This window comes from Pangasianodon hypophthalmus, chromosome 18, assembly GCF_027358585.1.
Source record: "Pangasianodon hypophthalmus isolate fPanHyp1 chromosome 18, fPanHyp1.pri, whole genome shotgun sequence".
NCBI classification, from domain to species: Eukaryota; Metazoa; Chordata; class Actinopteri; order Siluriformes; family Pangasiidae; genus Pangasianodon; species Pangasianodon hypophthalmus.
Window position 1 is genome coordinate 9,973,701 of NC_069727.1, and position 16,545 is coordinate 9,990,245.

The following is a 16,545-nucleotide window of genomic DNA, read 5'->3' on the forward strand; positions in this document are numbered from 1 at the left end:
GATTCTTTTCCGTCTTTCTCTATGAAAAAACACTAGTTCAGAGATAAAGCAAATGTAGAAACAATGAAACACACACACACACACACACACACATCACACAAGCAGTGGGAACATCTTATCAAGTGCAATGAGGCGAGTCTATGAATAAGAAAAGTGAAGACAGGGTAGTTTTTACACCAACAGCACACTGAACTCCGCCTTCGCCTTGTTGACGGAGGTCACATAAGGTAAACAGGTAAAAATTTATAACATATTCTGGATCTGAATGTCCATCCAACTTACATCACCACATGTTTTTCACATTTCATCATGATTCATCAGACTCCTTTTCAACACAAGCAGAAAGTTCAGTAGTGTGAAAGGAGTCGAGCCTTTTGATGACTTATGGAGAGCAATCTTTCTTGTATTATACCTTTTATGGCTTGGAGAGATCTACAGCTCATAAGTAAGTCACTAAAATAAATTTGAGTTTGGGGTTGCACATAAAAATTAAACCTTCTTATACCATTGCCATAGAAGACATTTTATTTAGACAATGCTTTTCTTACACTCAATGGCAATTTTTAAAGTCAAAACAAATGGCAGAAATAGGTCCATAGGGAAATGAAGTTTCAGAGGAACACCAAAGGTATCTATCCTTGTGTTCCCATGGTACCCTTATATTTCACATGTGCCTTACAGTCCTGCATGCCTTATTTGCAGTATACACAATGTTTAAGTCTAAAACACACTTTGTAACTTCCTTGTTTTCTTGTTTCTGCATTCCTGTTGCCTAGAGTTTGCTTTTTTGTGGTGTTGACCATAGCCCACCTGCTATTTTCATCCAGGACCCGTTGATTCATCTTCAGGAACTGCTTTATTCTGGTCAGGGTTGTGATGGGTCTGGAGCCAATCCCGGCAACAACTGGCTCGAGGTGGGAAAATTCACCCCAAATAGGATGCCAGTCCTCCAGCACGTGTGTCGAAATAAATGAAATAATGAATGAACGAATATTGGATAGAAGTTTCACTGAAATCCAACAGACATCCTACACCAGGGATCTTCAATCTTATCCACAAAGGGCTGGTGGCTCCAGGCTTTCATTCCAACCAAGCAGGAGCCACAGCTGATTTCACTTGTTTAATCAGTTCATCTTAGTATCCAATCAACTAGCGAGTGTGCCTCCTATTTGGCAGTAATGAAAGCCTGCGGCCACACCAGCCCTTTTCTGATAAGCCCTTTGCTGATAAGAACTCTGCCCTACACTATATGATCAAAGTTTTATGGACACCTGACCATAACACCAATATGTGGTTCTTCTCCACACTGTTGCCACAAAGTTGGAAGCACACAACTGTCTAGAATGTCTTTGTATGCTGTAGCTTTAAGATTTCTCTTCACTTTAACTAACAGACTTAGCCCAAACCTGTTCTAGCATGACAAAGCGAGGTCCACAAAGACATGGTTTACCAAGGTTGGTGTGGAAGAACTCAAGCGTCCTGCACCCAGCCACTGAACACCTTTGGGATGAACTGGAACACCAACTTCACGCCAGGACTCCTTGCCAGACATCAGAGCCCAATCTCTTGTAGTCTTTTGGCTGAATGAGCACAAATCTTAACAGCCATGGTCCAAAATCTAGTTCTCAGAAGAGTCGAGGATGCTACAGCAGCAAAGGAGGGAACAGCCCTATATTAATGCCTATGGTTTTGGAATGGGATGTGTCCATATACTTTTGGAAAAATAGTGTATATTAATATTACTGCCCAGTACTGCCTTGGGCCAGCCTCACTGGTGGCAGTTTATTTATTTAAGCTGTGCACAGAGTATAGATTTTGCAGGCTGAGGCCCACCTCACAGAAAAATGGAAAGATAGAAGCAACATGTGTTCAACCCCACTCTATCTGCACTAGGATGAAGTGGAATACTCCAGTGAGGGAGGATGAGGTCTGCAGGTGTCTCAGAGCAACAGATGTTCTGTAGTCCACAGCAACAATTACTTTCACAGCAAGGAAGGGAGGAAGAAAGGATACACTTGGCTTCACTTTGTCTGACAAAAGCAAGCAGGCAGTGATGATAGTAAGTTCAAGCAAAAGGAACGGCATAATGCATTTGGATTTCTGATTTCAGAGCCTGGTCCTTGTTATCTTCCACAGACAGCAAATTGCACAATGCTTTATAAGCAACCCAGTGCCATGCCATAGAGCACCGGTAATCCCTTAACCCCTTTGCAGCTGCATCAGATAGACACTGCACTCTGTTGCAGCACTGTACACTTCCCACACATAACTGGTCTCCTGATTTTTGTATCACTCATATACAGTATGAGGGCATGTAATCATGGCATGTAATCAAAAATCTATACTTTAATATGATGGTATTATACTTGAATTATATACAGGACACTTCAAGTATATCATTTCACTTCACATTTTTTTTAATCTATTATTTCATAATACTTCAGGTGGATGTGCTAACCTAAGGTTTGAGTGATGTTCTTCATACAAATACACTTTTATAAACTGTTTATTTTAGACACAGAGATAGATATCCATTGCTTGTTATAGCTACATTATCCTCATAGCTCCAGTACAAAAATAAAGATGTGAACTTTCGGCACCAACAATTTAGTAAATGTCTCATTTGTGTAAATTTCATTTTTCAAATTTGTATGTCTTTAGGTTTTCTTTAGGACAGAATGGTTATTGCTAGCAGGTGGGTGCACTTTATCATTGTTTTGTGCATTGCCTGTTATTAAGAAAAAAAAAACCCAGTCCAGATGGCACAATCACCCTTGATTAAAAAGTGTTAGTTTCTGAACACATGCTGGAAGTCCTAGTATACCTGTATACTGTTATTCAGTTTCTCTGTAGTGCAGTATTGTGGTTATTAGTTGTGCAGGTGCTGCCCCCTGGTGTTACTCACTGCATCCAATCATTCACACATGGCTTTGCTCTTTCAAAAACCAACCTTTTTTCCCTTTTCATATAAACATACTGTATATTTCTTCTTTGCAATTTGATCTTTTTTTTTAATCTTTTTGTTTCAGTTATTTCCATCTTCTATTGCACAACTAGAAATGTAGGCTTGTCTCAATGGGTTAATGATTTTATCTCCAAGAACACATACCTGACTACATACCTATCCTACTAGTTTCACTGTAATTGGCCAGTTTTCCTATTATTTTCACTGAATCGTTCACAGTAATGAATAATTGAACTTTCATCTTCAGTAAGCGCTTTATCCTGGACAGGGACGCAGTGGATTCAGAGCCTATCCTGGGAACACCGGACGTGAGGCAGAAACACACCAGGGGCACCATGCACACACACATTCACACCTACGGGCAGTTTGGCACATTCAATCTATCTACTGGCTTGTTTTTGGGAGGTGGGAGGAAGCCTGCATAGACACATGGACTCCACATAGACTTTAACCCAAGGTCAGGATCAAACCAGTGATCCTGGAGCCGTGAGGTGGCAAAAGTACCTGCTGTGCCACCAAACATGAATTTAACCAGTCATAAATGTTACTCTATTACAGACTTTTTTTTCTTTTAAATACAAGGTTTCATCTCTGACACTAGCTGCATTTTGCTGTTAAACAAGTAAGGTGTAGATTTTAGCATAGAATTAGCAAATACAACACATGTGGTTAGCAAGTATCCAGGTTACTGGCAGGAGGACATCAATAACTTTCTAAAGATTTACATAAAATATTATATTTAAATAGATAATTTACATTCAGTTTATAAATCGGGTAACACATTTTTATACTTTCAGAATTACCTCATAAGTCAATATCACAATATCATTGACAATAACAAAAAAGAGTGAGAGAACTTAGTTTATCTTCTGACCATGATCTTCAGGAAATCTGGGTGATGCAACCTGTTGAACAAGTGACAAATATTTCATAACTAACAGGAAGCAAGTGAAGGTTGTGGGACACATTTTTCATAACCTGTAATGAATGACTCAAAAAAAGGAAAAAGGACATTTCAGGCATGTGATATTAAATGGATTCAAACGTTAATGCAAAAAACAATAAAATAAGCATTTTAATGATTAGATTTCAGGTGTAATTATCCTGGGCTAGGACAGGTGACATGCTGTTTTCATAGTATTCTAGATGTTAAGTTTTATTAAGGTTCGAAGTTATCTGCAGTATGCACATAGGTTTGGTGAAGGACACTTGAAGTTTAAAATGTATTTTATCTTTATTTTGCATACATATTTGTGAATGTAATATCAATGAGACCCAAATGGCACCCCAATCATAGAATCACTCACAAATGTTAAATTAAAGTGTCTGCCTAAAGTAAATGTAGATATATAGGCTTAGATTTATAGGCAGGTTAATGATCAGAAATGGAAGATGCTAGTTAAAAAAAAAAAAGACCAGCAGAGCAGAGAGTGTGCAGATTCATATGTACCAGATATCCTTGTATAATAGGCATAAAGGAGAAGTTTGGGGCGTAAGTATCCCTCTCCTTTTTTTCTTTTTTACTGTGACTCCAAGCTGTGATTTTTCACTTGCATCGAATTGACCAAAACACGCTGTTTTTGTACTTTGCAGGATAATAAGTTCTTTGCCTTGTGTTAAAATTTACATAAGCACTTAGTAATATGTACTGAAGACTTATCTTCATTGGTGTTAAAATCAAGTTTGAGGATACTTGACAGATGCACGAGAACAAGTCAACATGCCGATGTTAGTGAGAATGAGGAATGAAGACGGAATACAATATAATCACAAATCATATTAAATAATAATAGTATTGAATATACAAATGCACATGTATGAATGTATTAGTCAGTCTTATTTGCTCCTCAGACTGCCTTATGAAGTCTCCAACACACTCAGCACATTCTGAATATGCGAGTGAGAATATGGGTGTCTCTTTGTGCTCTGGTTATCTGTTGCAGTGAAGGATAACATGCTCTTCTAATTGGTTGAAACTTTCAGTGCTTGTAGCACAATCTGATCTTTTAACAGGATCTGCTTGGATTGGATTCTGCCTCACCTGAGACACTTTGGATAAACGTATCTGCCAAATGATTACATGTAAAATATTCTTTTCATAGAAATAAAAGATGTATTGATTAGCTTGACATTGCATTTTAAGCAATATCTCTTTTTTCCTGTGTGAAAAATATACTATATAAAGCCTACTGTATTTACTGCATAATGCACAGTTCTTCTGCTTCTAAAGAAATCCAAAGGAACAACCACTTTTATTAAACACTTTAATAGCATTTCCATTAACCAAAATATAGAACCCAAACTGTACCAAAAATGGCACGTGTGACATTAAAACACATGTAGAATGATACACACTATACACAAAGCATTCAGAAACACTGATCTACATGAGTAACATTCACTACAGAGGCACCAGAGAGAGAAAGAGGAGTCCTAATCATGCCACATTTACTTTAGAGAAAACCACTACACTGTATAACTCACTGCAATATGACAACCATATAAATGTGTTTGTATTCTCGTAATGTGTTTTTCTGCATGTGTACTGTTTCTGCTTCTGTATAGTTTCTGCATGTGTACTGTTTCTGCTTCTGTATAGTTTCTGCATGTGTACTGTTTCTACGTGTGTATAGTTTCTGCATGTGTACTGTTTCTACGTGTGTATAGTTTCTGCATGTGTACTGTTTCTGCTTCTGTATAGTTTCTGCATGTGTACTGTTTCTACGTGTGTATACTTTCTGCATGTGTACTGTTTCTACGTGTGTATACTTTCTGCATGTGTACTGTTTCTACGTGTGTATTGTTGTGTGTATATTTTAGGCTCACTGCAGTGAAAGGGTCCTGAAATAACCGTAAGCTCGGTGACTGTAATTGCTTCACAATCAGCTGGTTTCTGTAAATTTCATGTTGCCATAGTTGTTGTGTTATAGTATGTTAGGACCCACATCATCAGTTTGATTTGAACCAAAATAAAGGAATATTGACCTTGTGTCCTATAAAAGGGAAGATGAAAAGAAAACAAACCTAAGCTATGTATGCAGTGGGTTTCACACTTTCTCTGAGCTATAGCTTTTACTGCATAATTTTTAACTGATGAGTCATTTGCATTTCGAGAGATGGGAGCCATGAGGTAGCCTAGCGACTGCAAGTCAGGTGATCATCAACAGCTATGCCTCAGTTCTTAAAGCTAATCACCTCATCAATTTATGCTCAGGTATGTAAAACACTGGGGTAAAATACTGTAAAAATCAAGGCATGCTTCTTAAAGAACATCGTTCTGCTAACACACATGGGATCAAAAAAAATGTGCTATAGAAATAAATGTATCTTGAAATAAATAAATACATAAATAAATTAATAACTTTGTAGTTTTGATACACAGGATAAAGTAATAAATAAATAAATACTTAATCATTAATTAACAAGGATACATAAATGCACTGAAAGTTTTTATAGATTAGTTACACAGTTCAGGTAAATAAAAAAAAATACAATACATAAGACCATGTCAAAGTTATAGTGAACAGATCATTCAATTGCTTTGCCTAGTTCCGGATACAAGATTATTACTCTGCCCGTTAATTGGGAGACTGGCGTGTACAGACATGTAGAGATATTACATATGCACAGATTGTGAACATGTCTTCTGTTATTATATCAGATAGATAAGAAATGAAACTTAGCAGTGTGTGCCTAAAATATAAACATGTAACAAATAACGCTTAAAATCACCAAACATGACACAGTTCCTCTTTTCTATTTTATGGCTTTTCATTGCACTTTATAATGTGCATGTAAATTATAGAGGAAATCAACACATCACACTGACATTAGGCATTCTCTCAAAAGAAAAAAGAAAAAGAGTAAACTAGTAGCATCACTGCAAAGCTTGATTTTTTTCCTCTCTGTTTTTTTTTTTTTTTTTTTTTTTACATGAACACAGAATTTGGTCCACAAGTCAAATAAACCAAGCTACTTATATTAACAGGCAACATAATATTTCATGGTCACAAAATACTTATTGCACAATACAGAAATGAAACAAAACACACAGAGAGACCAATATGACACCTTGAATATTCAGTAACTGTAATCTTTTTTGCTTTAAAGAAATGTGGTAAAACACTTAGGCCCCGATTTACTAAAGGTATTTGTGTGTAAAACCACGTGCAAACTTGATAACACACACACACACACACACACACACACAAAAAATAATAAAACTCTGCAAGCTGATTTGCTAACAGGGCTTATGGAGAATTGCGTCTTGTACATGAACAAACAGTTTTGTTCATGTGTGGTTTTTTTTCCTTAAAGAATATGGGATTGGATATTTTTACCTGAAAGTGTGAAATATGGGGGTGAATTGCGTGTGCAAAGTACCTTCTAATGCTGCATTCGACTTAACTCGGAAATGGGAAGTCTGAACTTGGAATTTTCCAGCTTTTGAAATTGCTCAAGCTACAAAGTGGGGAAAAAACATGGATGCCTCAATGAACACGTACGTTTTGTAAGCAATGAGCGATCCATTACATTATAAACATTAGTGATCATGTATTTACTTTCTCCAAACAGCAAGCTGTATGGTTAGTGTTGTAGATAGTGTTGCGAATAATCTGACTTCATTGATTGATCAAAGGAAATTCTACTATAAATCATTTGAATTGTGGTGAAATATTTTATGTACTTAATTACTATTGTGAGCGGTTATGTACACATGACAACATATGTTTAACTTGGGGTCTAGGAACCCTTCCTAACTTTCTGAGAAGGAACTTGAAGGGGTGGTTTTTTTTCTTAGTTGGAGAAAAAAAAAAGAGTTATGAGCTTAGTCGAATGCAGCATCTATTTGGAGAGGTATATTTCCCCCAGACTGTTACTAAATTATACCATTCATTAGATTTTATTCATGTGGTTTATTAAGATAATGCCTCAGCCTCTCAAAATGTGTAATAAAATCACTTAGTATTACTCAAAGCATTTAAATGGAGACTTTTAAAAGGTGTTCATTCACATGTACACTACGAACATGACATACACGTTTATTTTGCATTCATACTGTATTTTTTTGATGCAACTCACAGCCTTTAATTGAATTGCACAAATATGTCTGTGTGGAGAGGTTTAGTTTCAGTCCAACTCATGGCGAGATTCTCTTAAACATATGAACTTGCTATAGCTATCAAATCAAACAGGACCTCACTTCCATAGTGTTTTCTACCCCTACTTTACAGCTAATGTAATTCATGCAGTTACTCTTTATAAAACACACGCCCACTTTTTCCCCACACACGGTATTTGGGATCTTAGTAAATCAAGGCCTCAGTATGTCAATGATTTGATGGCTTTCAAATGGGACTCACAGGTCATTATTATCTTCTCCTTTTTTTTGTTGTGAAGTCAAAAGTCAATGTCAGAGATTCCCAGTGAGGAGATGAAATGCCCAATAAATAAAATAGTATTTATAGTACTTACACTGTCAAGTATACTTCACTTATAAAGGGAAGATTGATTTGTAATGGAAGACTGATCCATTTAAAAATAAAAAGGAGACCCACTGTGGAATATTGCCTGATGTAATACACACTGTGTCATGGGCTTGAAGCATTATATCATAATAACTGTTCGCTAATTTAATCATAAAGCATTATCGACAGCATAAGACAATAGATCTAAAACAGTTATACTGTTAATGTTATGCTACACTGGTATAGACATTTAAAAAAAAAAGTTACTCTTGAAATATGCTACATTTTAAAATGGGATAGCATATATTTAAACAGAAATCCTGAATTCTTTGATGATTAGTTTGGACAAATTAGTTCTTAATTAGATGAATTTGAAGAATTGAATTAGATTTAATTACTTGTGAAGGTGATGCTATGATACTGGGTTATACGGTTATCATGGAAATTTTTATACTGTTACACCACAAGTTAATGACCATGTTGATGAGTCCACAGGAAGACCTTCCTTAAGTTTAGACAAAAGCAGTATGTAAAGCAGAGCTCCACAATTCCAGTCCTGGAGATCCACAATCCAGAGCTGTTTGGTGATTTCCCTGCTCTAGCTCACTGATTAAACGTGCTAATTAACCAGGAATCCAGAAATGAATCAGAAATGAATAAGGAGTCTTAGAGCAAAGAAATCTCCCAAATGCGATTTCAAACCTCCAGGACTGGAATTAGGGAACCTTGCTGTAAACGCTCAAGTTACTAAAGTTAAGTCAGCTATAATAATGGAAACTTAATATACAAAACAATTTAGATTTCTTTTGTGATTATTTTCATGGTGGAAAATTTGTGGATCTTCTCAGTAAAGATATTGAGATATGGTTAAAAAAAGGAAGTCAGATCTTAGAATCTCATAATCAGGGAAGAGGTAAAAGAAGGCAGGTTTGAAAAGAATTACACGCAATCACAACTAGTGACATGGACCTACCGCACATCTTCCTCAGTCATGAGGTTAGCCACTTCACTTCACTAGACTCTACTGACCTTCACAACAACCTTCACTCCAAAAGTGCAGAGCTTGGTGTATGCGTGAGCGAGCATATTAGTCGGAGAACAGGCTGGCAAAGGACTGGCGAAGGCTGCGGATGGTCTCAGCTTTGGCCTCGTCGTCCACTGGGTTTCCTCTCAGTGTTTCCGTGAAGGTGTTTGTGAGAGACTGAGACTTGCTGAAAGAAAACATGTGTAAATGATGTTACTCGTGTCTGAACACAAATGATCAGTTACTGTATGCAAATGAGAAGATGAGAAGAACCCCCTTAGATATCAACATGGCCCATCCATCCATCAGTAATCCTGGAATACACGCATCTGGGGGCTCACTTTGTTCTGCCTTGCATATAAATATAGCATGTCCTGTATAAAATAGTTGAAGTTCGTGGTTAATGTAACACAGTGAGAGTGGATTAAGTGAAAGAGCTTACTTGAGCTGTGGTGCTTGTTTCTGAGAGGAGGATGCTGGGATTGGGCCAGGTTGGAAGGCTTGACTGGGAGAGGTGCTAGCAGAGCGAGCTCGCTGTGGAGATCCCTGTGACTGAGACGGTGAGGCAGAGCCTGAACGGGGACCTCCTGCACGCGCACACACACACACACACACACACACACACACACACACACAGAAGCTATAATATCTTGGATATTCTAAAACCTCTGGAAAAATTATTACTAAGCAGTGAACATGACATTTTCACATGAGTGTCCATAACATCATCATATCATAACACGTTACTAAAGAAAAAATGTGAGTTCTGCAATAACCTCTAGACTGAGTAGAATTAAATTCTGGTATCCCAGTGAGTTGTCTTGAGGAAAGAATGAATTAATTAACCAAAATGCTTCCCCTTCCCTAGAAACGATGGCTTGATTCAATACTACCAGATTTCCAGGCCACGATTTGCCATTTTTATTTTCTTTGTATCTCACCTTGAGCTCGTCTCGGCTGAGTTGTCTGTGGACCAGGCTGTGTCTGTCCCAGCAAAAAAAAGACATATTAGCATGTTGATATTATTAATTTTATTTATTTATTAAGGTTTTCAGATATGCAGGTTCCTGTCTTGTCAGAAGTCATTTGAATGACTGATAAACCGATCAACACCACTGGATGAGTTTTCAAATATCTTTATAATTACAAGCTCAGTATGTATTTCAAGATCAGTCATACTGCACTTTATTAGTGATATGTACATTGTTTAAGCAATGTATACAGTGAGTCATGCATAGTATAATTTAATTTAATAAAAACTGAGTCAGGAGTGGTGTTTGTTCGGGCACCTTAGCATTGGAGGACTGAGGAGAGGTGATGCCGAGCAGAGCAAACGCCATCTTGTTAAGGACCAGATCAGCGATGAGCTGCTTGTCCTCCTCCACATGCTCACCAATCAGAGGCATGGAGCTGTCCATCACCTGAAACAAACCACATCAGACCGTGATCTTTTTAGGGAGTTTTTAAAGCCAGAGACTGCAGTACCCCTGTTTGACCACTTGGTGACAGTGTTATAATGGTTCAAAAAATGTCCTCTAATGAAAACTGCACCTACTGATAAGGTTAACTCATCAGCACCATTCTTGAAAATACAAGTACATGTGGTTCTTCTCTTAATTTCAGACCACAGGTTTTCAACAGGGCTCAAATCCAGACTTGACCATTGGAAAAAACACTGATTTTGTCTCTTATAGCTGTTTCTATACTGGTTTAGATGTATATTTGGAGTTATTATCTAGCTGAAAGATCTAACCACAGGCAAATTAAACATTTCACAGTGGGGTTTTAGGGCTGCTGCTGGTAACAGGGTTGAAATAATCTGTACTTTTAACAATTTTTATTATGGGTTTGATTGTTCTTAATGGTATTTATCACTGTGTGCAGATCTGTCTCTTTTGTGTTTAAAGTTCCTTAGTTGTCCCCATGGTGATATGTGCATGGTGATATGTGTTCATATGTGTGCAACCTCATATTTGATCAAAGGCCACACCTCAAAAATCTTATACTTTGCACTTAGTTTGAATAGTTTATATAAATAAGCAACAATCCCACATCACAGCTCCAGGGTCTCCAGTTCAGTCCTGAGCTCAGGCTACGGTAGGGGGAATGGTGGCTCAATGGCTAAGGCTCTGGACTACTGATCAGAACTTTGGGGGTTCAAGCCCCAGCACTGCCAAGCCACCACTGTTGGGTGTCACCCTTGAGCAAGGCCCTCTCGGCTCCAGAGGCACTGTATCATGGCTGATTCTGCACTCTGACCCCAGCTTCCTAACAAGCTGGGATATGTGAAGAAAACAATTTCACTGTGTTGTATATGTGACAAATAAAGGCTTCTTCTGTCTGTAGTTTCTGTGCCCTGTGTCTATGTGGGTGTTCTCTGGTTTTCTCCCAAATACATGCTGGTAGTTGGACTGGCTTCTCTAACTTGCCCTAGGTGTGAATGTGTGTATGGTGCCCTGTGTGTAAACTGGTGTCCTATCCAGGGTGTATTCCCAACTTGCTCCCAGTGTTCCCAAGATAGGCTCCGGATCCATCACCACCCTGACCAGGATAAATGAGTTACTGAACATGAATGAATGAATATTTTTAAAGTAATTGCTATACTAATATTTAGATAATGATTGTGAGAATGATTTTGTGTTGGACTAAAAAGTCCAGTTGTTTTACTCTGTATATGTAATGTTCATTTTATACAATATTTTTCGCTCCTTCGCTTGACACCAAAAATTCTGGAGCTGACTGTAACCAAACACTGCAAAAACATCCAATATCCACATTTACAGACACAAAGATTACATTAAGATTACATAAAACCCTAGATCATAGTTATTTATCCTGAAAGAAATACATTGCAGGATTCTGGAGGAGAGAACAGCGACATCATGAGCATGTTATCTGCACTTCAAGTACACACTTGGTGATAAAATAAATCCGGAGTGCTGGAAATAAAAAGCCACAGTTTCTGAAATACAGAGTTAGTGTCATTAACAAAACTTCAAACAATGACTTAAGGCATTTAAAGAGATGCAGAGAAGAAAATAGTTGAAAAGGTTGATAAAAAATATTAAACTCAGAAGCAGTGCTGTTAATGCTGAGGGCTTTAGCTGGGATTACTGTGGCCTAATAAAAGAAAACCAAGGAAGAAGACTGGGCCCAGGTCTGGGTGTTCTGAGGCAGACCGTGACGGGTACATTGCAGCGTTATGGTCGGAAAGTTTTATATCACATGGGCTCAAAGAAAAGAGACTGGCTGTAAAGTTTGTCCCACAACAGTGACTCATACATGTGCCTGGAGCTGGATTTCAAACTGGGAAAGAGGTGTGTCACCTCACATGGGCAGCAAAACAGACGAGCAGAACGTTGAGAAGACAGAGACAGGGGCAGCGAGGTGGAAGTGGAAGACTCGTGTCTTGGCCACTTGCTTACATGTGAGAAGTTCTCTGGTGTAAACAAAGTTTGGGACAGGGGAACAACCACAAGCCGCTGAGAGCAAGAAAAAGAGGAAGAGGTGGAGTGAGGAAAGGCTGGAGCAGAGAGGCCCTCCTAAAATATTGCTTCTTCATCTCTTGGGATTCATACAATATAAGCACTTTTCTAAATTCTCTTTCCACAGGACACTTTTTTTGCATCTGGAAGTTTCGAGCAGTCTAGCAAAATCACATAGTTTTTGTTCCTTATTAACTTCCAAGTATAACATTTAATGTTATCACAGTGCTGTGTTTTAAAAGGCAGGCTTTAAAGAACTCCAGTATGTCTCTGTATTTCATACCAGTGGTTTACTGCTTTAAGCTGTCATCACTGTTATTGGAACTAAACAGAACACAAACAAACAGAAGAATCATTCATTTGCACAGTCATGACTGTACAACTCTGGGTATTAAATGAAATTAAGGAATTTTACAAAGTGGTTAAAGGCCTTCCCGAAGCAACAGCAGCAGTAGGGAGGTTCTGCCTGTTACTCATAACCACAGCCACTGAGCAGCCACTGCCTGGGCACAGACTTCAAACACCAGCCGTTTCCATCCCTGCTGTCCCGGCACACCCCCCTCCCGCCTCCCTGTAATTTACTGTGCTTCTGCTCAGAGTGATTCAGCAGACGACGAGGTTAGATCATCCTGCTGGATGCTGGACTTGAGGTGGTCGAGGCTGTTTTCATTAGTGGCGTAATGTTTTCTCTGTTGCCTACTAACATTTAAAAACAGACATGGGCCTACACGTCATGACCAAGTCAGCCTGACGTGCCGTAAGTCATGAAGGTAGAGAATAAAGACAAAAAGTAATTTTTCTTATTAACATTTCAATCATTATTAATATTGCATCATCACAGAGAGGTTTCATAAATGTCTATATCCACTAAAATTTTTACCTACTCTGGATGTTTCCTTTTGGTTCTTTATTTTGAGTTTTGTTACGTTCATATATAATATATGTATATATATACATATTAGTTTTAATAAAAAGTCTTTACAAAAGACTGAAAATAGACAAACTGATTAATGTTCGCGTTTAACGATTTTGCTTTCCTTTGCATCCATCTTCAGGAAGGCTTTATCCTGGTCAGTGGATCCATAACCGTTTCCATGAACACTGTGTGTGATAGGGCATGAACACACCCCAGATTGAGCTCCAGTCCACTACAATGGACACATAGGGACAATCCAACTAACAGCATTTGGGAAGTGGGAGGAAACCAGATAACCCCGAGGAAATATATGTTACATATGCTTAGAGTTAAATACTACAAATTCCCATAATATGGTTTCACCTAGTTCACTGCCTCCCACTGAGGAACAATTTAGAGTTGGAATGTGCTGTGTCATCAACTCCCTGGAGAGCGAGGCTTCCTGTCATTTCCAGAGTCAAAAAAATTAAAGTTAAGCTCTAACTGAACTGAGAGGAATTCCTGCTTTTCTTAGTGTAAATAATGTCCAAGTAAGGACATTGATTTCAGTGGCATACAGTGTCAATCTAGTCTTGAGCCAATCTAGTTGAGCCGGCTACGATAATTAGGAATAAAATGTGTTCAAAGATCGTTTAAAGAAACATCAGTATATCAGTATATAGTCAGTATCTTACAATATTGGCCAGTGACTGACAGTCCTACATTATATGTAGCATTATAAATGATAGCTGTAATGAAGAGAGTGTATGATTTTGAATTCTAAATGTAAATTTATGCATTTTTTTACTTCGTAGATGAAAGCTATAATTTCTTGATTCTTCCTTAAAATTTATAAACTCCTGGCTTTATTATTTGGTTACTTGTATTAGGGCATATTATTCAGTAACTACTCTGACTTATTCAGTAAGTACAGTGAAACTAATAGGAAAGGCATGTAGCAATGAGAGTGAGAAACATAAGTCTGGAGTGAACCCGCTGATGTGTCCTGAGTGTTAATGGGTTTAACATGTAACCTGTGCTTCAGGACAGTGTAGAGTTCAACAGAATGGAATGTATGACAAAGCAGGGAAATAACAAATCATTGCTGAGGATGGATTCAAATTGAAACTGCACATTTGTGAATCTGTGAGTAGAGTGAAATGTGGTAGAGATATGGAGTTTTGTACATGTAAAGAAAGACTATAAACCTATAAAAAGACTATAATACTATAAAAAGCAACAAGCATTAAAAAATCGATCAATATTTGTTGCGACCACAGTTTGGGTTTGTGTATGTTCATTGTTCAGCAGTTTCATAAGGAGATTTTATGATAAACTGAACAGTATTAAATTAATTCACATTTTATTTTCAACAACCTTTAATTGGAAACGTAATAGTTTGTAATCTAAACTTTTTTGTTCTCTTGGCACTCTAACACATTGATTCATTCTTGAGTAACTGCTTTATCCTGGTTGGGATCGTGGTGGATCCTATCCCTGGAACACTGGGTTTGAGGCAGGAACGCACCCCCAGTTGGGATCCCAGGTCATCACACACACTCATTCACACTTAGGGGAAATTTAGCATAGCCATTTCATGTACCAGTTTGTTTTTCGGAGATGAGAGGAGACCAGAGAATCCCAGAGAAAACACGGACAATAATCAGAGCTCAGGATTGAACCAGGGACCCTGGACCACTGCTACCTGCCGTGCCACTGTGCCACACTCAATTAATAAAGTAGGCATCAAATAAACATGTATACAGTTTATATAGAGAAATTATTCATTTCATGTATCCACTTTTATCAGCAGCACTTCCCACAGACCCTTCATTGGGCCTCCTGAAAGTAGATAAGGCTGAGTGCTCTACAAAAAGCATTACTCTTCACTAGTAGAAAAAGAAAACCAGAACTGACCTAAGTGAGATATCTGCTGTCATTACATCACCTAAGAGTCAAGGCAGACAGAGATTCCTATCTGTGCTGGACCTTCATCAATGTGAAAGTGTCTGTGTGACTGATCTGGTCCTTGTGAGGTCATTACGACAACAGAAAAATATACAGAGCTATATCTGCTCATTTGCACAGATGTGTCCTACGATGAGCGCAACACGAGCTGTTGCGTTATAAATAACCTTGACGAGTGGCTTTAGAATGCCGGGATTCTCAGAGGTGGTAGTGGAGTGTTTTTCTTACACACAGGGCCTGAGTGACTTCAGCCGTCTGCCCTTCAGATTATCAGTGGGCCAGAGAGGAGTTTACAGTTTATGCACTATCAAGTTTTCTTCTGTAGACCTTGTCATTGAATGGCCATATAACAAATAATTTCCCAATGCCAGAAGGCTGTTAGAGGCTAGGTCAAAGTTTAAGATTGTTATTCATTATTATAACCACAGCGCGGTTGAATGCTCGAATCTGATTGGTCAGTAGGTGTGCATTATTTTCGTATAACAGGACAGGTACAGTACTGTGCAAAAGTCTTAGACACATGCAAAGAAATGCTGTAGAGCAAAGACGTGTTAAAAAGAATCAAATTAAATGTTTCTACATTAAAAAATACTATAAAGAGCAGTAAACAGTAATAAATGAAACAAAGTCAATACCTGGTGTGATGACGCTTTGCTTAAAACAAAAAAACAAAAAAAACAGTAGTCTCAGGTACAGTTTGTGCAGTTTTATGAGCAAACGAGCTGGTAAGTTTTACTGAG

General features: G+C 38.0%; 1 protein-coding gene across 1 annotated transcript in view; it reads right to left on the bottom strand.

Moving 5' to 3' along the window:
- Positions 1-5,215: 5,215 nt before the first annotated feature.
- Positions 5,216-16,545, bottom strand: part of syn3 (synapsin III) — a 94,573-nt gene continuing 83,243 nt past the window's right edge. The window contains exons 11-14 of the mRNA XM_026922786.3: positions 10,747-10,878; positions 10,399-10,441; positions 9,900-10,044; positions 5,216-9,644 (exon numbers count right to left, since the gene is read on the bottom strand). Coding sequence (XP_026778587.1) covers positions 9,521-9,644; positions 9,900-10,044; positions 10,399-10,441; positions 10,747-10,878 — 444 coding nt within the window. The 3' untranslated portion in view covers positions 5,216-9,520. The remainder of the gene's footprint in view (positions 9,645-9,899; positions 10,045-10,398; positions 10,442-10,746; positions 10,879-16,545) is intronic.